The 27,287-nt window shown below is 36.5% G+C and overlaps 1 protein-coding gene across 2 annotated transcripts in view; it reads left to right on the top strand.

Moving 5' to 3' along the window:
• Positions 1-27,287, top strand: part of ADK (adenosine kinase) — a 279,602-nt gene that overhangs the window by 178,055 nt on the left and 74,260 nt on the right. For both annotated transcript variants that reach the window (XM_017806900.1, XM_017806901.1), the window contains exon 7: positions 20,896-21,066. In XM_017806900.1, the coding sequence (XP_017662389.1) occupies positions 20,896-21,066 (171 nt within the window). The remainder of the gene's footprint in view (positions 1-20,895; positions 21,067-27,287) is intronic.

Here is a 27,287-nt window from a genome sequence, read left to right as displayed (position 1 = left end):
TTACTCATCAGTCATTCAGATTTATTGTTGCTTTGCTTATCCATACTGACAATATGTTCTTGTCCTCCAAAAACATTTTTCTTTGTTTCATGCACAGTCTTGGTGCCTGAGACTGAGCAAGTACTACATGTTTGAGGTGCCTGTGGAGAATACTTAGAAACACCAGGAGTTCTGGTCATGGTCTTGAGTGCCACCTGTTACCTGCTCGTGGCTAGAGCACTATTTCTTTTTCTTTCCCCCACAAATAACCGTAGAAGATTTTAAAAGATGGCTTGTGCCATTTTGCTTAGCAAAGAATCCTGGTTTCTGTGTTGAGTTCAGAGAGGTCTTAGTTGTCATTACTCATAGAGGAAATAAAAGAATAGTATGAACAATTGATACTGGATTATTTGACTAGATCCCAAATTTAAAAATGTAAATAGCAGCAACCTATTTGGTAAGCCCGGGTTTACCAAGTCTGTGGGAGCTTGACAGTCAAGGACTTCTGTTTCTAGTTCTTACTGTAAAGTGACTGATTCCCTTTGAGGATTATGTATGGTTCAGTTTTATATATTGATCAGTGTTTTTATATGCTTTTAAGGCTTTTAGACCAAGTGTTATCTGAGGACTGGGCTTCTTTGGTCCTTTGTGAGCTGGTAAGTGTGCTAGGGTATTACTGAGTGATTGACAGGGCACACTTCTGTTTTGTCACCTACTTTTTATATAATAAATATATATAAAGAAAAAAGAGGAATAAAAGAGAGAAAATACAGAAAAATACATTTATCAGGTTTTTAGTTTTGTATTATTTCTAAATGTCCTTGATTTTTTTTCCGTAATACCATCATAGAAACTGCAGGTTATTTATCATAAAATTGAGGTAACTTTTCTGAAAACTCTGTCTTTAATTAATTTTTATTTGGCCTTTATTTTTTGGTCATTGTGAATAATTTGCCATAGTCTAATAACTCTTACTTGACTTATATTACTGTCTAAAAGTTTGGTTTGTTTAAAGTCTGCACTGTATGTTGTATGTTAGGGATACAACCTGACATCTCTGGTAACTTCCCAGAGAGTCTCAAAGCACTCTCTAGATGATGTAATCGATACATCATATAAGGAATCAAAAAGAATGAAGCTGCTCAATAACTCACAATGGTAGTATGTGATAGTTTGGAACAGGAAGTGTGGAATAACTATGTGCAGCTGGATCTACAGGATGAAATTAAATAGACAGGAAATACTTAACCAAGCTGGAATTTAACCACATCCAAAGTGGAATTTGATGTGGAAACTAGCACCTTTAATTATATGAATTTTTTTTTCAAAGGAATGCTTATGACTCTGTGTGGCCACAATCTTAATTTTCTTCTGTTGACACTGCAATTCAGTCATTGATTGAACCAAATTTTACTTTTCTTGTGGCAATGTCAGGATCCTGACTGGCTTTAGTATAACTCCCTCTGCTGTGCAGTATTTAATTCTAGAATGGAAATGCATTTATGGTTTTCCAGAATCAAAGTGTCAGTAATGAGTGATTTTATTTTTGCTGTTTAACAAAAGAATTGCAGCTAGACCCCCTCTCCGTTTCTTCTGTTGTTTTGCTACAATTGCAGACCATGGACAGGACTGACTGTGGTCAGTATTATGTGAGTATGCATTAAGTAAAACACAATAAAACCCTTCTCTCCCTCCTATCTGTCCCTGGAACGTTCTCTATAACATTTCACACGAACTTTTTGGTTTTTCATCCTATTATTGTAGCACCTTGGAGCCCAATGACAGATCCAAGCTCTGTTGGGGTGCTACTCAAAGAAATATTTCCTGTGGTAGAGTGTAGTAGGGAAAGCACATAGAAATAAGAACATAGCAATGATGTTGGTCTGAGTATCCCAGTGTTCCCAGAATCTCCAGTGCTAAAAGTTTTATAGTGAACCTGGAAAAGGGGAGGCGTATGGGAAGCTCTTCACCTGCTTGTGGGACAGAATGGGTTAAGATAATTGTTTCAAAAGTGAAGTAGCAAGTGGTGAATACTCAGAGATAAGTTTAAGCCTGAAAGAGGAGCCAAGTACCAAATACTCGATTCAGGAATGAGAGGAATGGAAAGTGATCTGTATTTCTTTTCCAAGCTCAGTTGGAATAANTGAAAGCCTGAAAGAGGAGCCAAGTACCAAATACTCGATTCAGGAATGAGAGGAATGGAAAGTGATCTGTATTTCTTTTCCAAGCTCAGTTGGAATAAGGTGATGTCTGCTCAGTTTAAGCTATGTGACTAAAAAGTAAAGGAAATGTTAAGCAGAAACTATTAGAAGAATTCAAGTGACATCCTAAAAAAAAGATTTGAATTGAAAATGTGGTTTGAAAGCAGGGATCTCAACTTGGACAGAATAAGGCAGGACTAGAACAGAGAGAGAGGGGAAGAAACAAAGGTCCTGCCACCATCAGCTTAAATATGTTTGGTAATTACCTCAAAATAGGCTGGAGCCAGAAATAGTGTAGGAATATCTTAAATCCATCTGTAGAACCATATTCAGTAGTATAGAAGAGGATTTTTACAAAGAGGTACTGAAGAAGTTATTAGATAAAAGCATCAAAAAGGGAAAAGTTAGCGAAGTCAAGAGAAAAAGGGCACTTTGGACAGAAGAATTTGCATCAAAATTTAATACAGCATAAAAGGAGTGGAAAGTGAATTTGGATTGGAAGTTGATGGCTGTATTATGGAAAAACAGTGCAATAGCCAAAAAGATAGGAGAAGGGAACTTGGAAAGAATCAAGGGCCGTTATCAGTGGATGAAAGGGCGGGATGATGTAATAACCTGTTATTTTTGTCATCTAGCTCTAATCCTTGAGAATTATAGCATAAATTACAGAATGTGCTACTTAAAAATTAGATATCTTTATTATAAATTCTTTTCTATTGCCTTGCCTTCTGTACCCATCCTTTCCTTTTCCTTGTTAAAACAATTGGCAAATCTTTAGCTTGCTAAATTGCACATTATGTCATTGGTACATGGAGGCACATGTATCAGCACAGTTCATAAATGGAAGCAGCTGGTTTCCTCTGCACTTATGAGAATGTACAAACACACAACCAAGATCTTCAAATCCTCTGTATGCTTTGGATACAATTCCTATCCTGAAAAGCCATGCTGTGATTTCAATTAGTGCAGATGTGCACCAAGCCACCTTATTGGCTCAGGAAAGAATTCTTTTGTTTCAACACTTGAACTGCTAGATCTGGTTAATGTTACCAAATGAAAAAAAATAACATTGCACCTATGGTATTAGTCTTATACTCTAATATCTGAAAAAGCCCTGGCAGACAAAAAAAAATGTTGTCATCTCATAGGGAAAAGCTGAATTCATACACAGGAACTGCAGGATTACTTCGACATTTTACTAGTCCCCTGTAACACCAGCAAGTCCCATAAATGCCTAATGGAAAAACAGCAGAAAATGAGATCTGCAGCAGGCCTTTAGAGATCAAATTTATGTTGCTGAACACTTTTTTCAGGTCAGGTTTAAAGGTCAGAAGAAAGTGGATAGATTAAATTTACTGATTTTGCCAACTTTAAAGGCCCCTTTTAGAGGTTTTCTGTTTCTACAGGAAGCCCCAGTATGCTTTTGGATAGTTTTCTGCAAGGACCAAAATGTACAGAATCTTTACTGTATTTTTCTCATGTGAGAAAGACACTCGTATAACAATATTTAATTATCCCCTGTGTACTCTTGAGCAGTATCTGATTTAGATCCAAGGTATGTTATTGTCTTGAAGTAATTAATACTTCCATTAATAAAGTTTTTAGTGGATATTGATTTCATATGCAGACTAAGACTCATCTGTCATGAGGCCAGCAGTGATACCACAATGACAAAAATGGTAACCTCAATTCATTTTCACATTTTATTAAAATTTATCTCCCTGTTTCTCACACAATATTCATCTCTTCTTTATCCCAAGCAGTAAAGTATCTTCCCATGAGCATCACTAACTTTTACACTCTGTTCTCTCTTAAATGCGAATGGAATCGAACTTAATACCCTCAGTGGAGAAGAAAGAAAGTGGAATACAAAATCTTACCACAAGGGACATTCTAGATCATCAGTCTCTGCAAACACTAGTAAAATGACTGGAAGTGGGAGAATGACTGTGGACAATATCTTCAGAATCCTAAGTAATTTGGGAATAATGCCAAAAATGTCATTTTCAGAAACAAAACACCTGCTTTTCTACAGGGTAGTACTAATACAACACAAGACAAGTTGAATTAAAAGCTTAGCTTCTGTACATGAAGCAATGCAGAACAAGCAGCAGATTTTTACACCTATATTTTGGAGGGGGAGAATTATTTATATGGAGTTATTTCATCAGTCTTTAAATGTATGAGTAATTCAGTGCAAGATTTTTTGATATTAGCTCAATGTCAAGTCTTAATACTTCCCAATTCTAAAAATTCTGACCTAGTCTCCCCTGTGTTCCCCCTCTGGAAAATCTTGAATGTGTAGCAAGTGCAGTTGTTCTCAGTGTGTATGACTACTTGTAAATTATCATGCCTAAATTCATAGTAAATATTCACTCAAAAAGCCTTTTAAAAATTACTTTTAATTGCTACTTTTTTTAACTTTCTAGTAGATGCTTTTCTATTACATGATGATTTTCCAGATATGAGGTTTTCAGAGTTGTTCACAATTTTATTAGTGTCAAATTGAGCAGAGATCATAGACACCTGTGTGAGTTTCTTGTATACTCTGTAATATAAGTTATGTCTTTGAAATGGAGAAACTCAGTGACATCTTTAATTATAGATTTACCAGTATCTCCATTGTGAAATACTTTATTAGCCCCTCATTAAGGAAAAGCTTTCAGTATTGAGCTTTAAAGAATGTTATTTTCCAGTTCAGTTCTTCAACAAAGCTTCTGCTAGGATTTGAAAAGCTGGCTGTGATGAGATCTTTGTAGCTTGCATGTAGTCCTGTGGGATGTTCTGTTGCTTGAACTCCACTGCTATTTATGATTATCTTCGAATTCAGCCAAAATGGACATCATAATTCCAGCTTCAGGGCTTAAAAATTTACTGAGATGAGAGCCCAAAATCCAAGTACTCTTAGTGAAATTAGCTGTTTTTTACAGCCACAGACACAGAACACTGCCTCACCAGATATGGACCTTGATGAACTAAGTGGAATAAAACTTAACGCTTGGGTTTCAGCTTAGGAACAACTTGTAATAAATAAAAAATAAAATAAAATAACTTGTAATAAAATGTGCACAAACTCAGGGTAAATTTGAAAATTCTCCTTTTGGAGTGGAGGTGATGGGACAAATTTTAATAAAATTGGATACATCTGCAGTGGTATCATATATCAACCAAGAGGCAGACAAAAGAGGTAGGAATTTATTGGAGGAATCCATCTGACTCTTCTTGTGGGCAGAATTACATCTGGCATTTGTGAGGGTGTGCCATTTCCCAGATCTTCACGGTATGTTGGCAGACTGTTTTAAAAGGCTTGGATGTTTGTTCGGGAGAGCATGATCTCTGAGTAGATACATAATTCACTGTACTAAAACCAAGGTACAAATCTCCTCAGAACAGACTCTTTTGCCATAAGAATATCCAAAGGCAAATACAAATTTGTAACAGGCAGTCAGAAAAGCAGACAAAGTATTACTGTATCCAAATGCCAGACATTCAGAAGATGTTTTATAAAAGTTTAGTTTTTCAAACAACTCCTTGTCATCTGTATCCTCTTCTCGGGACATTAAATGATTTTAGTGGTAATTGCAGAAAATTGCTAATCATCGGTGGTGTTAAATATCTGAATTCTAAAATGTATAATAGTCTTGAAATTGTTGAATATTTTCCAAGGACTATTATTCACAGTGAGTATTCTAAAGTTCCTTTGCTCTGAGATTAGAGTGGACAGGGATATGGCAGGGAACTGAGATATAAGCAATCACTGCTGTGGAGAGTAGATTGCTAGAAAAGCAACTTTACAGAAGACTTTTGCTATTCCTGTGCATCTCGATGCAGTTTATCAGGAGTAAATAGAGTCAGAAGACACTTCAGATACTGTTTGTTGCACATATACAGAAGTACTGCTGTGCTGTAACTCGTTCTCTGAAATCTGCTTTTTCAGCAGCCTGAAGCATGCCATGGTATTACTACTCAGAGGTTATGGATGTGCATTAAACTAGACTTGAATACTGTTGGATTTACAGACTTAAGTGCATCAGATAGTTTACAGATAGCCTCACAGACGTGAGGCTCTCACTCAAGAAGGACTTGTTATTTCTCTGCTTCTAGACATGATCAGGACTGCAGTTGCTGATACATAACAGTAATTACCTCTGGCTAAACCTAAGAGTTACATGATATAAACATATTCTGTGTTTTATGGGTATCAATTTTAAGCTAGTAAATGTGGATGAAGCCAACTCTTAACTGGCTCTAGTTCACACTGGAAAAAGTCAATTAATTGGGTGCTGGCAATAGAAAATTCTGACTCTCTTTGTTGGGTGATAAGTGTCTGAAGTACACATTTGGTCAAGATAGAGCCTAAAGCCTTAGCTAAATCATCACATCCAAAAAAGTTCTTTCTGCTGGAGCAGTTTGCTCTGTTTCGGTGCCTGGAATGAAAACTTCCCATCTGACTGCATATCAAGAAGGTCAATTACTAAACTCAAGTTCAACAAACGTTATAAAATCCAGACCAGTTTCACTGTTGGCACAGTGGTGCTCATTTGTAAAGGCTAATGTAAAACCTATGCCAGCATGAAATTCATTCTCCTCTTTACATTTCAGTTTTGTGCCCTGGTGACTGATTAAAAAAGTTCTCTTTTTGAAAGTCTCGGTGCTTCATAGCATCCATAGAGAATAGGTGTGTGGGTAGGACAGTAAGGATCAAGTTTACCTTCACAGGAGCCATTATCTGACAGTGAACAACTTTTCAACAAATGTCATTTGCAGCTTTCATGAGATCTCTCAGTGTCTGTTACTGGTAAGGAGCAACTGTGCTGACTGTGCTCAGAGCTGAAGGAGTTCTGGAGAACTGCAGGAAGAACGGAATGTGCCTGCATGGTACTTTCTCCTGAGTGACAGGTCAGAAAGACCTCTCCAGCCTTCCCGGTGGCTCTTTGGTTATGGAAACAATAAACAAGCAATCCATCTGTTTGTGGATCTTTAAGTTATTGATGCTGGCATGTAATATTTTATAAACCAGTTATTTCCAGTTATAAATTTTTTGCATTGAGTTTCATGGAGTAAGATTTCCTTACTACAGAAATACAGAGGATACAAGGAAAAGGAGTGAAAGGCAGTTTGTGCTTCAGATTAGCACGTCTAATGTGAACAAAGCCATCCATTGTGTTGCTTCTGTGGCACTGTTGTTAGATATTAATTTGATAAGGACAGACTATGTTAGAATGGGGACTGGAAAAAACGTTGAAACTTTTTTTTTTCTCCTGACTGCTCTATCGTACATTATAATGTTTATTGTTGAGATTAAGTACTCTCTATTCAAGCAGTAACAAGTTTCATAGTGGAACAAAAGTAAGCAGCACTCGCGAAATTCATTTTAACAAAAAGTATGAACAGAAAGATATGAAAACTATTGATTATGTTGTCTGTGGTGACATACAAACAAAGTGATAACTGTTCACATCTATAAAAGTAGAAGAATGGCAGTGTCAGATTGTGCAAAGATTAACATAAGAATCTGACATCTTTGGTGAAAATTTATAATTACATTTGACGCTTTGGTAGAGATTGGAATGAGGGTGGAATCTTGTCAAATAATTTTTTTTTTGTTGTTCATGTCATTACCAACTACTTAACCCTTTGATTTTCAACAATTATTACTATGGATAAACGTGACTATTGTAATATGTTGTTCTGTGATTTGTACCAATTCTGAACATCTGATTCAGAAGGAAGCTTCTTAAGCTTAATTTTGAACTGTAGAAGATGTTTTAAGTAGTGTGATATAGATATTGCTCTCCAGGGAAGGTTTTGGGAAAATAGCTGATTTGCATCTCCACTGAAGAATGTTAGACCTCTAAGTATCAGAAAGTTGTAGAAATGTAAGGGATTTATCCATGACTTCTGAGCGCTGGTTTGGAGGTATCATCATCACTTTTATTTCCTATTTTGTAGAAGTGTTTGATTCCACTCTGCCAGCTTTGGTTTCTTACTAGATTCCTGACTGGAATGGATCATAGACATGAAGAGGAGGCACTGTAGGGACAGGAGTAAGGAGGAAATCTTTGATTTCCATAGTTAGCTGTTTTGAATGGAGAGCAAGCTCCAATAAATACCAAATCTTCAGACTTTCCTGTAAATGAAGGCATGTCATTGATTCAGAGGCATAAAAATCTATCAAAAACTTGAGACAGAGACTTTCCATGTTTGCTTTGAAGTATATGTGCTGCATTTTGCTTTGTCATGGACCAGTAATTTTCATTCCCTAAAATGAGGTTATTTTGTTATACAGTTTCAAAATGTTCTTGTTTGGCTGTTTAAAAAGTAGAAATTATGTTTATTTAGCATGAGGAAGGGATTTAAACTCTCAGAACTAAGTAGGTGATTTTGAGAGATCACAATTTCATTTTCTTATAAAAGCACTGAAACATGAGCTCAAATGCTGATTTTAAAAGAAGTTCTTTTTCATTTGTCTTTGTTATGTGTGTCTAATATGTCAAAGTTATTCAGTGATAGTCTAATCCAGAAAATCATGGTTATAGTGTATAAATTAGCACACAAGTTAACACTGTTAAATGCATTATCATAGCTTTAGTATCAATTTTTCTTATTCTGTCTGTTTTCAAGGACATAAATTGAATGGGCAAAGATTCAAGTATGGAGTAAAAAAGAGCAGGGAACATTTTTTCATAATTAATATTCCGTAACAGAGCTCATTCCTGTTCAAAGGACTGTCTACATAGAGGGTTGTAGGCATTGCTAAGATGATACTGACTTCATGATTTGGAATTCAGGGATGCTCCATGTGAAGTTGAAGGGCTGTAGAACAATCTTAACCTCTAAGGTGTTGTTCTACTCCTAATGCATTTACATGGTTCATTTGCAAAGTGTTTACATTTTGTGGTGTTTATTTCAGGGTAAAATAGCCACTTTCTTACATGATTGTTAGAGGTATATGTTGTACTTGGGATGCTCTGCTTTGAGATACTTTCTTAGACACTGATAGAACATTGGAGACTGTATGGCTTGTCCACATATTTTTTGTCCATATTTTCAAATACTCACAGATCTAGTATATCACAGACTTTTAGAATAATTCAAGTTGGAATGGACTCTCAGAGGTTTGTTAGAGCAAATTTGAAGTTTACGCAGTTGCTTTGTGTTCAGTCATTTTGAGTGTTTCTCAGGATGTTCTCATGTTGGATCCCTATAATGAAAATTCTTTTTCCATTTGAAATTTCTTCAAATATTGTAAAACTCATGTGAGTTTTACAATAAAAAAGCAGTTTGATTTATATAATTTTAAATATAATTTTTTAGGGTATGAACTCATATAAGTCTCTCTTCTTTCTCTCTATACACTTCAACATTTCAAGAATAAGCAAATTGAATTAAACCAGATAAACTAATTTAGGCACTAACAACTAGGAGAGACATTGGTTCAAGAAGTTAGGCCTGTGTTCCAAAACTAGAATTGCCATGTTGAAAATGTAGCATTGTTTCCATAAAGTAAAAGTTTTGGAGACTCAAATGTGTCCAAAGAAGTCACTTAATTACTAGTTCCCAGTGATTTTCTTAATTGTTAATTGTATTCTGCATTGTTGTTCCTAATCTGTAAATTGATTTGGAACTATAAATCCTCATTTTACATGGCTGTTTATGAAATGCATTTGTTTGTCATACATTAAACTCAAAATAGTGCCCATATGTTTCTGTCGTTGCAGGAAAAATGTGTATCATTACACAGGATTTTTAAAGTCAGTAACACGTAATCGCACCATCAAAAATCCCATCACGGTGCATGTGTGTGAGCAGCCTCCTTCAGGAGTCACTGAGTCCCACAGTGCCAGACATTAGTGTTTGTAATGGAATAGCTGAGATGTGCAGAAGCTGTAAGTCACATGAACATACAGTGCTGAACACACCATAACATCCGAAGGGACCTGTGCCCTGGTGAACTTGGATACCTGTTTATGGAGATTGGGAAGGTCCCTGGGTGCAGCTAAAAAGGGGTGTTGTCACACATTCTTAGGGAACACATAAGTATTTGCTCACTAAATTTCAGGGATTTCCTGTTCTCAAAATCATTGAAAACTCAAGAGATATTCTGCATCAAGAAAGGTTGGTTCTCTGTCATAGGCTGACCACCTAACTTGATCTTCTATTGATCTAAATAGAATTTTAATTAAATGGGAAAAAATGTTTGTCATATTTCCTATATCTTGAGCGTGATTTTCTCTGAAGATGGGCAAATAATGTGACAGGAGTGGAATCAGTTTCAGATAGAGAAGTATGGAAAATATTCAGTAGAAAATTAAAATTTATTCAGGGTATTCAAGCATCTTGAATAGCAGTGCAAAGTGAAGCCCCCACTAAAACCTTCTACTCCCCCAATAATATGACATTACAGAAAATAATGACTTTACAGAAAATAATGTCTTAGCAGGCAAGTTTCCCCTCAGATTATAAGGTCTGGAAGTAAAAGACTAACACTACTCTCCCTGGTTACAGTAGTGGTCCTGCTATTAAAAGAGGGTTTCTGAGGTGTGAGCTCCTAAGTTCATTAGAAACAGGAACTCAATGTAAATATTATTTGGCTCTAAAAAGGTAATAGTTAGGGGTATTTACCCCTCCCCCTTTGAATTTGAACAAAGTACTCATTCAGAATATAATGATGCGAAACACGAAGCTCATTGTAATCAAAGTATTCTACAGACAGGTATTACCCAAATTAATTTATATCCCTGTTTAGAGCTTAGCAACTGTCCACATTTCAACTATATTAATAATTATTAGAATTAGCATAGATCCTGACCCTCATTTATTTGTGTTCCTAAACAAAGTAATGCAGGAATCTTTCTATAATGAAAATTAAAAGGCCAAGCAATAACATTAATGTTCTTTTAAATAATTAATTTTAATGTGTGGAAGTGTAAGCAATAAATGTTTTATTGTAAAGCCTGATGTGGTAATTAATCCAAGTGATTAGGACCTAATTGCATGTTCATAGTAAATGTTATATTTGCTGTGAAAGACATTTTTTTGGAATTGTGGTTCTGAGGCTAGAGTTGTGAGAAGGGCGATATTTAAACAAAATATTTAACACACTCTTAACTTGGTAAGTCAGAATTTGAAAGAAATACATCCTTTATTATTTTGCCAATTATGTTTTTAGTTCTTCTGAGCTTTTCATTTTACTATGCACTTAATTTTATACGTTAGTGGTGCTTAAACATGAAATTAAATGTATCATAAGGATATGTAGGCTGTTTAAAATCAGCTAGGAAATACCTCGGGGAGTGGGAGAGGTATTTGTTTTATTAATCATTTACACCTTAATTTGCAAGTAGTGGAAGTCCTATTATTCCATAAAGCTGCTCATTCCTTTAATGCAAAGAATAAGTCATCCTGTGAACAGCGATGCTGGTTTCAGGTGCCCTGGTTGTGCATTGGGTAGCGTTTTTAAACAGTAAATGAACTCAGATCTCCACTGAAACTTTGGAGCTGCTCCACATTTTCACTGATGGAGTTTGGATTTTGTCGTTGTTGTTGTTGTTGTTTGGGGGTTTTGTTGGGTTTTTTTTGGTTGGTTGGTTTTTGTTCTATTTTTTGTTGCTTTTTTTCCCCAGCAAAATTACATTTTGTAAATATACTGGGTGCTTCTGTGCTTCTATAGAGAGCTCCATTTTGCCCATGATGAGTTTGCCTTGTTTGAACAGACTCAGTGAAAGGATGAGTTAGCATTAGAATAGTGGAATAAGCTTCAGAAATCTTTTGAGTTACCTCTTGATCATTGCTTTTTTTTGTCTTCCTACCTACCATGCTACAGTATTAGTGTAGTCTTTCTGATGATATGATCTTTATTAGTGAAATAATATACTCTTTCTTTGGGGCTCTTGAAATATGTTCTAACGATGATGGTAATGACTTTGATTAATATTTAATCCCCATGCTGCTATGTTCTTATAATTTACAAGATCTCAAAGGTAGTTGGGGGAGGGAAGAAAGGTTTCTGCTGAAGTGTTTCAATATTAGAGTGCTTAGGGAGAAACGTACCTATATTTTATTATACCTTGTATCTGCTTTCTACGTGAATTTAAGTCAAATGTTTCCTAGCATGACCACATTGTCGACAGGGAAATCTCTAAGATACAGAAGTTGTGCCAGAGTTGACTTATTTTTCAAGCCATTGGACTCATTCTTGTGTTTGTTTATATTACCTAAGAGTTGCATTCCTTGCATCCCCTGGGAATCCTGACACTGAGGGTGCAGGTGTAGCAGTATATACTGGTATAGAGCAAGAGCTTTTTTTTTTCCTTTTTTGGGAGTGGGGAAACAAATATTTATAAATACAGCAGAGCAAGCCAGATTGGTTTTCCCCTCCACTCCGAAAGACACAATATTTGTGGGCATAATTACACATTCCAAAACTCTCTTGTGTATACACAGCAGAATTTTTATGATTTTCAGGTCATGGAATAGTAAAAACAAAATTGCCAAGTAAGATGTACTGGTGTGCAAGCTTTGGATAGTTCTCCACAAGACTTAGTATAACCATATCAAATAGTCTGCATTTTTACAAGACACCCAGTCAGTCATGATTATCTACTAATACATCAATGGTCAGTCATTGTTTCACTCTTTGAGTGTTTAACCTGTATTTATAAAACAAACCATTGTGCTGATATAAGCTCATTTAATTAAGCAGATACTCCTATTTGTTCTCTTCTTGTTCAAGGCTATTTGAATAAGCAAGAAATAGGCTTGTTTTAAGTATTTGCTTAGAGAGCTTTCAAACTGAGGATTAACTGTCTAGAGAATTAGAAATTCTCTGTGCATTTGTAGTTACATAGATTCTCCCAATTTACTAATATGCTGTAAATATTATGTACACACCAAACTTGAATGAATTCAACATATGGTTGATGTTTACATAATTAATGAGATGCCACATTATATTAACAGGACTAGCCATATACAAAAAAGCAAATATTGCACAATTGTCAAGGGCCTAAATTAACCATACCTTACTCTGTCCTTCCTAAAGTGCTTATTTGCCAGGACAAGGATCCTGGGATTGTGCTCAAAAATGTGGAAATTAGGGTTGAAAACCAATTATCTCATTGTTCCAAACAACATTGCTGATATTGTTGCCAATTTTTAGACTTCTGGATATTGTTTCATCAAACAATAATAGGTATGTCTAAATCTACTTTTTGGTCTAAACACAACATTATCCTCATATTAATATATCAGTTAAACAAACTCAATAAGGAGTTATTTTAAAAGGATGAAAGATGAAACAAACAGTTTGTCTTTTTAATCAGCAATTTAACAAATTTTTTAAGATGCTTTCTCAGTAAGGATTAAATAGGTTTTCAATGAAGTAAAAGTGTGGCAAAGTGGTTCTGGGATACTAGAAGAAATTAAGTGGCTTGCTCTTTATCATAGCTTGTTTGATTTGCAGCTTATGTTTTATTGATGGTAATACCCTATACTCTGTAATACCTTTCAACAGAGAATTTCAGTCATTTCAGTAATGTTAAGTAATTAAACCTCCCACTGCTTCTGCCATTGGAGGTGTATTTATCATTATAACTATTTTGCAAGTGGGTAAACAGAGGCAAAAGAGGTTGAATTATTAATCAAAGTAATAAAAATCTCTAGGCTCCTGTCTCCCAAAATTTTGTTATAAATTCAGTAAAATTAAATATATACATCTCACTCCCTGAGCTTAATAAACTCATGTAAAACTATATGCTGAACTTGAGAGAGTATATAAAAGTGTTTTTGCTTCCTCACAGAGAGGCAGACTTCAGGGAGCTGTGTCAAACCATCTTCTTAAGCTCATTTTGGCAAGATCTTAACTAACTTTGCGGTTTTCAGGGAAACAGGAGACTTTTTTTATTGGGGATGACATTTGCCAACGCCAAAACTGTGCTTATACCTCTACCTCATTGTTAAAGTTCTTACCTATACACTCTGTGAGTATACATCTCATAGGTAAGGTCACACAATTATCTTGTCCTAAATGTATTTTGGAAGAACTCCTGGAAAATGCTTAATTTAGTCAATAGTTATCAGAATGGAAAAAATATTTCCAAATTGATTCGAATTAAAAATAAATTGCTAATATATTCATAAAATAGTTGGTTTCTTTAACATGTAATGCCAGATATTGGAGGTTTTCTGCTACTGATAGATACTAATATGGCAGCAATCAGAGTTCACTTCAGGAACAAAGAAGCTGTTCAAGTCTGAAAGCAATCCTGTCCCTCTGACATGTTGGCACCATCATAGAGGAAAATGTCACGGTCAATATAAGCACATTTACTGACAGTTAGGTTTTTCCCTATGTTTCTGAAAACTGTTTGAAACTTGGCTTTTATCAAAAACAGAAACACTGGCCACTCAGAATGATAAAACAATAGTTTACGGCTTAGTAATTTTCCAGTTATAAAGCAATACTTTCATAAAAATAAACAATGCATACAGGAACAAGCCAAAACAATTACTCAGAGAAATTGTTGCATTCTTGCTGTCCTTGCCGCCTGATTTAAAACAACTGTCTCCAGTAGGAACTGGACTAAAACCAGCAGGTTTTGTTTCATTAAGTAACTGCTTGCTGATCACTATGAGATAAAATATAGTTCCAAAATGCAATTGATACTGTGTAGGTACTTTCCAAATGCCTAAATTACCCATTACAGGAAGAGCAGGTACATAGATTAAAATAAAGTTCATGTATTTTACAGACTGACCACTTCCCAAGTGGATAATTATAAAAAGCTTTTGTCCTTCCTAGAGAAAGTAAAATGTTACCTAATGCACAAGCACCTTTACTAGTAAAGGTCATGTTGTTTAATGTGGGGGGGTTTGTTAATTATTTATGGAGGTTTTCTTCTCCATACTGTGAGTATTTTAATATTTTTATCATCATGACTATTTTGTCATATCTTAGTAAGGAAAATAATTTAACAATAATTTCAAGCAGGAACAGGTTGCAAGTATAAATGCTCGAAACTCGGAGATCGGAGAGGTAAGGGGTCAATAAATCTGCTAACTTGACAGTGTTGCACGTTCCAGGTACTGTGCTCAGATGTTTCAATGTTAGAGATAGTTTTTAAATTGTTCCCTGCTCTTTTAAACCCATGTAAGTGCTCAGATGAAGAGCTTCTGCTCTAACATTCCAAAAAGATTCCTTCTGATTCCTGTTCTGAAGGAAGAGGATTTCATTGCCATGTCTCACAGTGGGTGGGACATGGACTGCACCCCATCTGTGCTGTGGCAGTCCAGGGGCTGGAATATGAAAGTCTTTCAGCCTTTGTGGTTGTAAGGGCACCTGGAAACCTTTTGTAAGTTCTTCTGTCTGGAGCAGTTACCTACTGGTTCATTCTCCATCCCAAGAAGTGCCATGCGTTCCAGCTTCACTCTTTCCAAGCCCTGGTGTTTCTGCTAGACTGCAACAGATGAGACTGATGGCAGAGCAGAGCTGAGGGAACTCTCTTCTGCCCAGGTGTGTGCCTTGAAGTTCTCTTTGTGTACAGAATGTAGGAAATGTAGCCAGGTCCGAAAGCTCTCACTTGGTTGTGTCTGTCATGTAATGGAGCAAGTTATTTTGGCACCTCAGCAGTCACGCTCTTCACTGGAACTGCCAGCACACTTAAAGTCAGATTTCTGTAGGGCTTTACTGAATCACTGTATTTATGAGGACTGTCACTACGTAACTGTCAAACTTTCTACGTGCCTGAAAAATTCCACCCTTTAGATGGATGAGAGCGTGATGTCATCATAATTGCATTTTTATGTAAATGCTTGCTATAAAATAATTTTGGATTAAATGATGTGTTCCTTTCATGTTGGCAGAATATAATTTGTCTTAAATGGCAGCATACTGTTGTATATGTTTTTCTGAAAGTTAAATATTTTGATTCGCACTCACAATTTATTGATTTTACATTGTTACCAAATGGCATTCCAAAATCAGCTCAGAATACCATGGTTCAAAATGCTGTCATTCATATGATAAAGTTATTTTTGTGTAACCCACGCTGGGAGTGGCAAGGAAAGTGGAGGAGCTAGAAAGAAGAGAGGACAAATGCATTTTAGCAGGTAGAAGGTTTGAAAGCAATCCTAATTTTTATTATCTCTGTATGTTCTAAAGACAGCATTGCTTCTGTGCTATTAAATGATAATAAATCCCAAATTGCAAAGTTGTTTGTTATCATCTTGCCCTGAATTTGTTTGGGAATACTGACTTGGAAGAAAAAAAAAATCTCGATCCTCGTTGTGCAAACATTCCATGTAATCCAGACAAATTCAGTGTAAGCACGAGTTCTGTGTAAGCAAGGCTTCTGAGTTTGGGCAGAACACCTTATACAGAATTACTTTTTACCAAAGCCAGAGTTGTGCTGGCTTCATGAGGTCACCTTTTCAACACTCTCTGATTCTGTGCTGCTGACACTTTTGACACCCTTAATTTGCTGCCCTCACATCTGCTCTAGCTAGTGCTGTAAGAGCTTAGTGTAGTCAGAAGAAACCTTTTAGGTCTATGTGTGATAAAAAAGAGAGAGATGGCTTTCAAAGACAAATTGCTTGTGTGTAGACTCACCAAATCCTTTTGGTAATGCTAGTGTTTACAAAATAAAAAAAAGACTTGGATGTAAAAGACTATCCAATATTCACAGTACCTTGCCATATTTTAAAACATGCATCAAAAAATTCCTGAATAGTGTGAAAGTGAGATTAATATGATATTCTCTATTGGCTCTGTCCGCTGCCATCATGTGCATCTTAATATTGAATTTTGAAAGCTTTTAAATTACAAGCAAGTGATTGTATCTCCCGTAGCCATGTGTCTGCAAAACAGTAATGTATTTTTCTTATTTCTTTTGTTTTGTTTCTCTTTATCCCACAAGTAAAATGTTTTGTTCTTTACCAAAGGACTGTATTTAAATAAAAGTACTGCTTACAGTGCATAAGAACAGTATTGCTGTTGTGCATATGCACATACCATCATGCATACACATAATTCAGTCTACCATGCTGTTTTCCTGGTGTATGTATTGGTTCAGCCTTGCTGTCTGGCTTGTGGTACAATGGTACCTTCCTGCTGGCATAAAAAAGACACTCATTACATTTCAGGCAGCAGAAAATAGTGGCACATCATGAAGCAGTAGCATCTGGTACACTCAGTCTCAATAAGTGCACGCCAGGGGAATGCTGCGTGCTGCTAATATGTCTGATAGCCTTTAATGTTTAATAGGTTTTCTTAGTACAGTATTGCTGCCTGTCACTTTCTGTGACTGCACTGCCCAATTATCATATGTCCTTCTCTCATAGAATCATCAAGGTTAGAAGAGCCCTTTAAGATCATCAACTCCGCACTACCACTGTAACCCCTAAACCACATCACCCAGCACCAGATCCAGACACCTCTTAATCACCTCTAGAGGTGGTGACTCCACCACCTGCCTGGGCAATCTAGTCCAAAGCCTTACCACCCTAACAGTGAAAATTTTTTTTCTCAAATCTGATCTGAATCTCCCCTTGTATTGGTTTTAGGCCACTTCCTCTAATCCTCTCACTGTAGGCATGGTAAAGAGACCAACCCCCCCTCCCTACAACCTCTTTTCAGGTAGTTATACAAAGTGATGAGGTCCCCCCTGAGCCTCCTTTTCTCGAGACTAAACAAACCCAGGTCCCCCGGCTGTTCATCACAAGACGTGTTTTCTAGTCCTTTCACGAGCCTTGTTGCCCTTTGCAGCTCAATGTCCTTTTCAAAGTGAGGGCCCAGAACTGAATGCAGCACTCGAGGTGTGGCCTCCCCAGCGCCGAGTACAGGGGGATGATCAGTGCCCTGGTCCTGCTGGCCACACTATTGCTGATACAGGCCAGGGCGTCATTGGCCTCCTTGACCACCTGGACACGCTGCTGGCTCATATTGAGCTGGCTGTCAACCAACAACCCCTTCTTTCACGAAGATAGATACACAGTAATTTCATTTTCCTTCGGAATATCTGTATGTTAGCTGCCTCGTCCTTTGATCACAGGTATTTTCCTCATAGTTGTTTTAAAGTACCTCTGGGTTTTGAGGGTAAATCGGTTCCCAGAACTCTGAACTAGACTAAGGTGTGTAGGTAGCTATAGAACATCTTCTGGGGAGCCTCTTTACCTTCTTGTTAATGGGAACAGAATTTCTTACTAGTGAAATACAAAGTCTTTTGTACCAGTGATACTAGGATACACTTATTCTCCCACTCAGAGCTGATGTTGGCTAGTAGTTAATTGTTAGAGCAGGTCAGAGTAGTTGACTTAGGCATTCCTTTGTATACATCTGTCTGGACAAAAGCAGTGTCAGCTGCAAGAGCCTGTGGACTGAGTTTCTAAGGAAGTGACAAAGTGACTTTGCTCGGAATCCCGGTGAGATATAAGAAAACCTGTTTGTTTTAGTGGGGTTCATTCCTGTACACAGTTGCAGCACGCTGAAGTAGGGTGGTCTGTGGCTTGCCTAGTTGTAATTCAAACTTGGAGAGATGGGTTGCTGTAACTATACTGGTTATAGCTGCAATTGGAATTCCATTAAAAATAGGGACAAACTTGATTTAAATACTTAAGGAGGGGGATTGAATTAGATGTCTTTAAATCCAAATCTGTTCAGGTCAGATTTTATACATTTTATACATTTTCTCCCTATTTTCTTAATTCCACTGTGTTGATTATATTGCTACAACTTCATTTTGCAAAGCAATGTCACACTTGGCAAAGAGTTCTCATACACACAACTTTTGTTAATGTCAAATACTTATTTAAATAAAAATATAAATAAAGTCATGGAAGAATGCAGTTAAATGGCAGAAGTGATTTTTAGGAAACCCAGAAGACAGAGCTATAGCCTTTGAGATTTCCTGGCCTTTACTTTGCAGGATCTGAAAAACAAGCTCTCCTATCTGTCTCTCAGTACTTTTATGTTGCCTTTCCAAAGAAAAAGGGAGTTGGATGCAGGCCTGAGTTAGATCCCATAGGGATAGTGTTCTGTACCTTAAATTACAATCAGATGTATTTTAGTTCAGATGAAGTTTTTAGCCTAAAATTGGTAAGAAGCCTAATTATTTGACCAGGTTACTGTTTACGTAGACCACTGTAGAGCAATCTGTCATTTATCCACAGCTGGCAACATGTTTCCCTTGAAAGGTTTTTATTTTGTCTTTGGAACAGTTTTTACAAAATCCATCTCTGTTCATTAAAGGAAAAACTAAAAGATGGTAGAGATTGCTATGGAGATAAGATGTTATATAAATTGCTCATTCTAATTCTTCAGAATGTAAAAATATCAGAGAAGCTTGGATGTTTACAGGCTTTCAGTTGTTCAAGGTACTAGTAACTCCACAACTTGCTTAGGATTCTTGTGCCCTTTGGACTTTTATTGTCAAGAGTAGTGAATTGTGCCCAGATTTTGAAATCAGTCGTGTATTTGATAGACTGGAGAGTGTGGAGTAAGGAGAAATAAATACATACACTCTCAAAGCAGTCTTTAATCTGTAGACTCTCCATTATATTATTTTTTCCAGTCCATAGAATGCCTAGGATGATCTGTTACCTGAAGTATGCAGGATAAAAACACAGATATTCTGTGATTCAAAGCATAATCATATGGATAAAAACTGGAACATTATACTGTTTCAGTATTACACCTTGTAGAGTGTCTTGGTGGTGGTGTTCTAGATAGGACTGAGATGATGTTTTGTTTGTCAGACCTTCCTCAAAGTTGTTTATTACTGTGCCTTAGACATTACCTCTGGCCTTAAATTTAACACTTGCTGCTCATGCTTGAAAATTGCTATCATTCACTGAGTTTTGAGAACAGTTAGTAAAATTATTTTTAGGCTTATAAAAACGAAACATACAAAACTTGTTTAATTAGTGCAAAGATTAAGCCTTTGTCTAGTTAGTAGACTAAGGAAACTGTAGGGGATCTTTACATGGCTCCTGGAACACATTCCAGGTTGAGGTAACATCTGCAATGCTAAATTCAAAATGGCAGCCTTGAACTGTTCTTCGTACAGAGTTGAAATCAGCATTCACTGTTTAGTAGACAAGTAGTCATTTGTGGTTGAGTTCTGTTTATTTTGTTTCACAGTTGATACTTAACTTGAATGTTGATGTTCTGAGTAAAGAAAAATATTTTTGGGAGAGGAGGGACAAATAAAATACATATGTGGAAATGAAACCCCCTAGGTTTTTCCTGCAAAACAATAACAACTGCTACAAAGTCAGCATATTCAAGACCTTTATTGTAAATAAGGTAATCATTTTTCAGGCAAAGGATTTCATTAGTCTTCTAGCTGTGTATGGAGCCATCATACTGGACTTCGGAATTAAACAGCAGTCTCATTGTCTCCATTACTATAAAGGGGCATTTAGAATTATATCATGTTTTAAAATATGAACATTAGTGTTAGCTGCCGTGGGAGAGTGTACTACATGGAATGCAGAGGTAGGGAGTTATGCTTAATTTTGGCAGTCTGTGCTATGCATATGCAGATTTTTTTTGTCACCTCTTTAATACCTTAATGGAAAAGCAGTATTTCCCAGAAGTTTTTATCTGTGTACGTGTATGACAAATGTGGGTTGGGGGAGACTTTATAGGAACAGCATGCTTGATGTGGTACCTAATATGAAATTAGTAACATACATTGATTTGTTTGGATGCTTGCAGGGATTCTTCCTGACGGTGTCACCGGAAGCAGTATTAAAAGTGGCTACTCAGGCTTCTGCCAACAACAAGATCTTCAGCTTGAATCTTTCTGCACCATTTATTAGCCAGTTCTACAAAGAGCCTATGATGAAAGTCATGCCTTATGTCGATGTTCTTTTTGGAAATGAAACGGTGAGTCTTAAGAAATTAACTGAAGTATTCCTATCTCTTGCACCGAGGTGTTTGTGTCTCAGAGCCTGCTTCCCCAGAACACAGCTGTGCCAGGGGAGGCTCAGGCTGGACATCAGGAAGAATTTATTTGCTGAAAGGCTTGTCAGGCACTGGAATGAACTGCCCAGGGAGGTGGTGGAGTCACCATCCCTGGAAGTGTTCAAGAAACAACTGGACATGGCACTTAGTGCTACGGTCGAGTTGCTGGGGTGGTGATCAGTCAAAGGTTGGACTCAGTGATCTTGGAGGTTTTTTCCAACCTTGATGATTTTATGATTCTGTGATTCCTGCTCCTTTTTTTATAGAGGGAATCTGACCATGTGAGGTGTCACTGCAAAATCAAATCTGTGGTCACTGGACTGGGATATTTCAATAGATGTCAAAGATGTCACTTGACCTGTTAGAGGTTTACAACCTGCTTATTCTCACGGGAAATACTCAGCACATTGGCTGCTTTGGAATAACTGCCCATGTGCATGATGTACTCATCCTGGAGTTAAGTCTGCTGGAAGGAAACATTTGAAGGGCTGGCTACTACTGAGCTTCTGTAACTTGATTCCATACCCATACTACTGCTATTAATAGCATTTTCTGTGATGAAGACAACTCTTTGGGGAGAAGTAGAAGGAGAAAACTAAGAAATAGATAATTGGTTTAAAAGGTTCTCAATGATTTTATGGTAGATGGACTGGCAGTCCATCAAAGGAGGGCTTATCTTTGCTATGCAAGTTGGCAAACAGATTGCATGAAATTCTGCCTGGAAGTCCGTGTTAATAGATGAAATTAATTCAGATTTCACTCATCTTAGTGCTGTCACTTTTGATTTTTTCCCACTTTAGAAAGTGTTCTTAAATATTTATTAGTTTGCTCAGCAGGAAAAGGTTGAAAAAAGCCTTGGAAAGTGTGACACACCTAAATGGAATGTGGGTTTGTCGCTCAAGATAACTACATGAGTACAGGAAAATTATGAAAAAGCGACTTACTCCTATCAGTGGTTATTCCTGATTGTGACAACAGGGACTTGCACCAACACAAGTCAGTCTTTAGACTATTGTCCACATGTCCACATTAGGGACTAGCATTGTTACAGATATAGGACTTAAAAAATTTAAAAATAAGTATTTTTAAAACAAAGAAAATTGCAATATTTTTAAATGCAGTGGGATAAGCAAAATCTTTTTAACTATAGTTAACTATACAGAATAAGTATTTTCCAGACATGCTGCTGCTATTCCTAACCGTTGCCTTTATACATCTTTCATGATACAGTCCTCACAAAGATGGTACTGAATATTTTGATTTAATAGCAGTGTAATATCGACACAAAAAGTCTTATCAGATTTCACAAATTGCGTAATACTAAGTCCAGCCAATTTTGGGGTAGATGGGCTTCATAGAAACTTCTGGGATTAAACTTTGCTGGTCTTTAATATAAATACTGCTGCATCAACCTAGTAGGATAGTTCAGATCACAGTGGTTCATTAGGTGCTATTTTTTATAGGTTGTTACATTTTGTATATTTGTGTAATTTATAGGCAATAGTCTGCTATAAGGTGACATGCAATTTTAGAAATTATATTCAGTCTACATAAGTGTCCTATGTCATTTCAGTTTCTTATGACATTATTCCCCCGCTGTCATAAAATATTAGATAGGACTGTTGTGTTTGTTAAAGTTGAAAGACTCCCTCTATTTTCTGTGAATGGTTTCTGAAGCATTTTGGTGTCTTTCAGGATAATAGATGCTATTTAAACGTGAGTGAACATCCTTAAACTTGGCAGTACAATATATATTAATACTTCAGAGTAGCACCCTTTTTGCTACTTATACTAATCATGGAACCCTTGTCATTTTTTGGCCTCTGCTTCCTGCCATATAAGCTGGCTATTGCTGCTTTTGAGTTGTTGAAATGCTGTTTGCGGTGGTTTATTCTCTTGTCTTCTGTGTGACTTGAAACCACACTCTTGGCATCATGTACTTCTAGTTTGGAGTAGCTGCTGTGTTTTCTGATTGTCAGTATTTCTGCTCTCTGCCTGTGCTTCTTGGTAAAGAGTGGTTGCAAAACTCAAGAGAAAGCCCATTCTGACATGTCGTGCCTTCTAGTAGCTTCCTCCTTTCTTAATTTCAGCTACTACAAGTGTATTTTTTTGTGTCTGTGTATGTCCTGGTGGGCAATGAACCACTTCAGCTAGCCAACACCAAATTTTTGCCCATTTACTGTGATTTTCTTTTTCTTTTTGTTAAAATTTCCATCAGTGTGAGCGCACAAGTTAATATATAAGCAAGGCATACTAAGTGTTGTGGTTGTTACTTTATTACTACAAACAATACTCTTAGACACAATTTTTATTCTTCCCTATATTTATCTTCACTCCACATTATAGACCAATACAATTCTGTTGTTAAGCACTGAGCTGTTTATTTTTTGAGTAATACAAAAACATTCAAGTGCAGCAAAATTCCAAATTGCTGCCATTCCTAAACTAAAAACAATTGGCAAAGTGATTTTAAATTACATCTTCTACTTAAAAATTTACATCTGAATGGAGATTGGTTATTTCAAGTTTCAGCCAGATGGTAATTAAAATGGGCAAGTTATAAACCTCTCAGAATAAATGTTCTAGTTTAGAATGTAAATGCCAGCATACCCTTTACTGCAGTGGAGTCATGGAATGCTGTGGTAACAATTCAGAACATGTATCAGTTTCAGCATTAACTCAGTGACCACTGGTGTTTTGATAATTTATTTAAATCACTTTTATAACTACCTAAACATCTTGTCTTGGATTTTTGATATTTATTAACTGTACTTCATATAATAAATTTAGTACAGCACATTCAGAAAAGGAATAATTATATGGTCATTGCTGCTAACCAATTAGGGTCATTCTGCAGTCATTATGTAGCAATACATGACTGAAGAACTTGATTATTGTCATTGCTTTTAATTTTTATTAAATTAAGATTTTTTTAATAGTGTCATTTTGCAAATGGTTCTTAGCAGTAATACCTTCCAAGCTACCATAATCACTGGATAATTAACCTGCCAGGATTAAGCACACTCTACTTTGCCTTAGGATGCTTAACTCTCAAATAAGGTCAATTATCTCCTGATGATAACTGCTTTGTCACAAGTTGCTGCTTAATTTGGCTGTAAAAGCTCACCTTAGAATACATATTTTACAACTCAAAGTAACTTCCAGTAACAGAATGGTCAAAGGAGTGAAAGCTTTGCAAGTGACATGATTACACAGAGTTGTGGAATGTTTCCTACACAGAAATTATACTAGGCAAGTAAAGGAGACTAAATTTGTATATATTTCTTTCCCAGACCTCTTTCCACTTTCCCAGTTAGGGCTAAAGCTTGATGTCTCTGATATATTTGACCCATCAAAGTCAATCATGGGCACAGGAATCTGAATTCAATTTCCAGTCTCCCCAAAAGATGTGAGTTACAATGGCATCTCCTCAGGGAAGGAACTACTTTGGGGGGAAACAGGCTGTGTATTTTTGGATGTGCAACTGGATAGCAGTTTCTTCAGAATTCAAGGGACACTGCAAGACTTTCACATGATTCATCCCTGCATATGGCACCAATTCATGACTCAGAGGAATATTTGTTCATGTTGATGTGGTAAAGATCTTCTGGGTTCTCTTGCTATGTGTGGGTAGGGCATCACTGAGAAATTTTAGAATTTAGAGACTTTAGAATTACAGACATGCTGAGCTCCTCATTTAGGGCTTGACAATGAAAAGCAAAAGCCAACAATGTAACTTATGGTATACAGTGTAGAGCCACCAGTAGAAGTTGAGGAGGTTATGTAGAAGAGTAATTGTGAATTTTTCCAAAGTACAAATATAATAAAACTAAGATAGCAATTATTCTTGGAAATTAGATCCTCATCATCTGTACTGTAATGAGTTGTTACTTCTAAACACCCAGTTTCTGAACAAATTAATTACAGGATTGTAAGCTGAAGTTCTGCAAAGACAGATGCATCTGTGAGCTCGTTGGGAGATTGATGCTGGTGTGACAGCAAATGCACTGAAAAGAGAGCAGATTGTGTGCAAGACTTGTACATTTTAAGAAGCAATAACAATAACTTTAGTGGTGGTAGAAATCCTGGGCTTTGAAGAGATGGGTGCCTTTATATGGAATGAGATAGCAAACAGGTCTTGTCATCATTTCCTTTTCACAGTTATACTGAGAGAGTACATTGTGCCTCCTTTATTTAAAATATTTTCAAGTGAGGTATCAAATACTAACAGAAAAATCCCTACAAATATAGGTGGTTTGGACACAGTCTTTAAGACCCTCTGTAGGCCTTTGTAAAGGCAAGTGACATGGAAAATTCTCTTTAGTGGCTAGGAAAAACAGTAAATATAAAACTGAGGTTTTGGTGAGGTAATGTGCTCCTGATTTTAAACTTGCAATCAGTCTGTAGTTTTGTGCTTATTTTAACCAGGGGAATGAATGGAAATGCTGCTAAATTTTCTTGCATGAACTGTGTCAACACGGTAAGATTTATACCTAAATGATAATTTCCAAACAAACTGGTCTATTGCCTTGCCGTAAACAACTTTCACTCCACATACTTTGATATATTACATTAAGATATGACACTGCAGACAACCTTCAGTCCCACCTGCAAATTTCCTCTGCTTCATTATCACCTGGGACCAGACTGATACCTACAGGCTTAAGAATCTGCCCACAGCCCACAAGAATCTTGAATGAGACATAACCACTTTCATCAGATAAATAAGCCTCACTGTAATTCTTTTCAAACTAGTGTGCATTCATAATGGCCTAAGTGAATTGATTTGAATTTACACTGTGCAATTGCTACTGTTTCTAGACCTAGCATATAGCTTCCCACAACTGCCTGAATGTCCTGTCACATTGGTGAGTTGTCTGATTCTGAGGAAAGTATTAAGAAGTAAGAGTCAGAAGAAAATCAGGTGACAGATGTAATTTGGTGTGTGGAAGAAAGGAAATACAGTTTGACTTTCAATAATGAAAGAGAGACCAACATTTCAGTCTGTTCTTCTGTATCAGATGGTACCAAGAAGTAACAAACATAGCAAAGGATGGCTGGTCATGCCATAAATATCACCAAATTGATGTTTGAAGTATTTACAAGTAAAGGTTTACAATTATTTTTAAATGTTTGAAGTTATTAGTAGAAGGCAAATACTAGATCATATTTGAAACTGAGTATCTTGAAGAGGCTTATTTTACTGTACTGCTAACTTGCATGTTTGTTACATAAGGAGCCCTTAAAAAGCATTTTTTTTTTAGCTTACTGGACCTGGTCCATTTTCAGTCAGTGGTTGTTTGCAAACTGTCATCCTTAGGAGTTCAGCCTTTACCTTGAGCTTCTACATCTTTATTCATTTGGAATTAAGTTTTCAAAAACATTAATCATCTTAAATGAAATTGAGTGTCAGTGTTTTGCATTTCAGTTTATATGTGAGCATTTTCTTTTTCCTTATGCTTTCAGAAGTTCTCAGAAACTTGCCCCACAGGTGAGGGTAATTATCTTCAGTTCATAGGCTGGGTGAGAGACTGAGGTTTGCACAGTTCCCTACAGGGAGTCTGAGGTTCAGTTAAGAATCGTAGTCAGATATTCTGACCCAGTTTGTTAAATACACATGGGAAAATATTTTGTAAGGAGACATCTCATCTTTCCTTCTGTTTTAACAGGTAGAGGTTTTTAGGGTCAGCTGCTGCAGGTGTTTGCTTTTCTAAACTGCAGTAAACAGATAATATTTTCCTTTTATAAATCCTACATTTAGGATTTATGCAGTCTTTAGAGGGAGCCTGGGAATTAAAAAGTGTAATTCTGAATGGAGAAAATATAAATATTATTTTTCTTTTATGTCTTTGTACAATTTGGATACCTGCTTCCTGGTGCAGGTGTTGTGTTTTCAATTATGAGACAGCTATGGCATTGTAATATTGCTCCTTAATTCATGAAATTAACTTTCTCAGTTTTGGAATATCTAATAAACTGTGGCGATCTGAAAAATGAGAGCATCTCTAGCACAAGGGAGGTGGATAATGTCAATGGCGTGTTGCAAAGATGTGCTGTGGGAAGGATGCTGAAACAGCCCAAGGCTATTTCAGCTGCAGACACTGAATCTGCTTCTCCTTCTCTCCTCTCTCTTTTTTTTTTTT

The sequence above is a fragment of the Lepidothrix coronata genome, unplaced genomic scaffold (assembly GCF_001604755.1).
Source record: "Lepidothrix coronata isolate B3197 unplaced genomic scaffold, Lepidothrix_coronata-1.0 Scaffold17, whole genome shotgun sequence".
Classification (NCBI taxonomy): Eukaryota; Metazoa; Chordata; class Aves; order Passeriformes; family Pipridae; genus Lepidothrix; species Lepidothrix coronata.
This window is presented reverse-complemented; position numbering and strand designations above follow the sequence as displayed.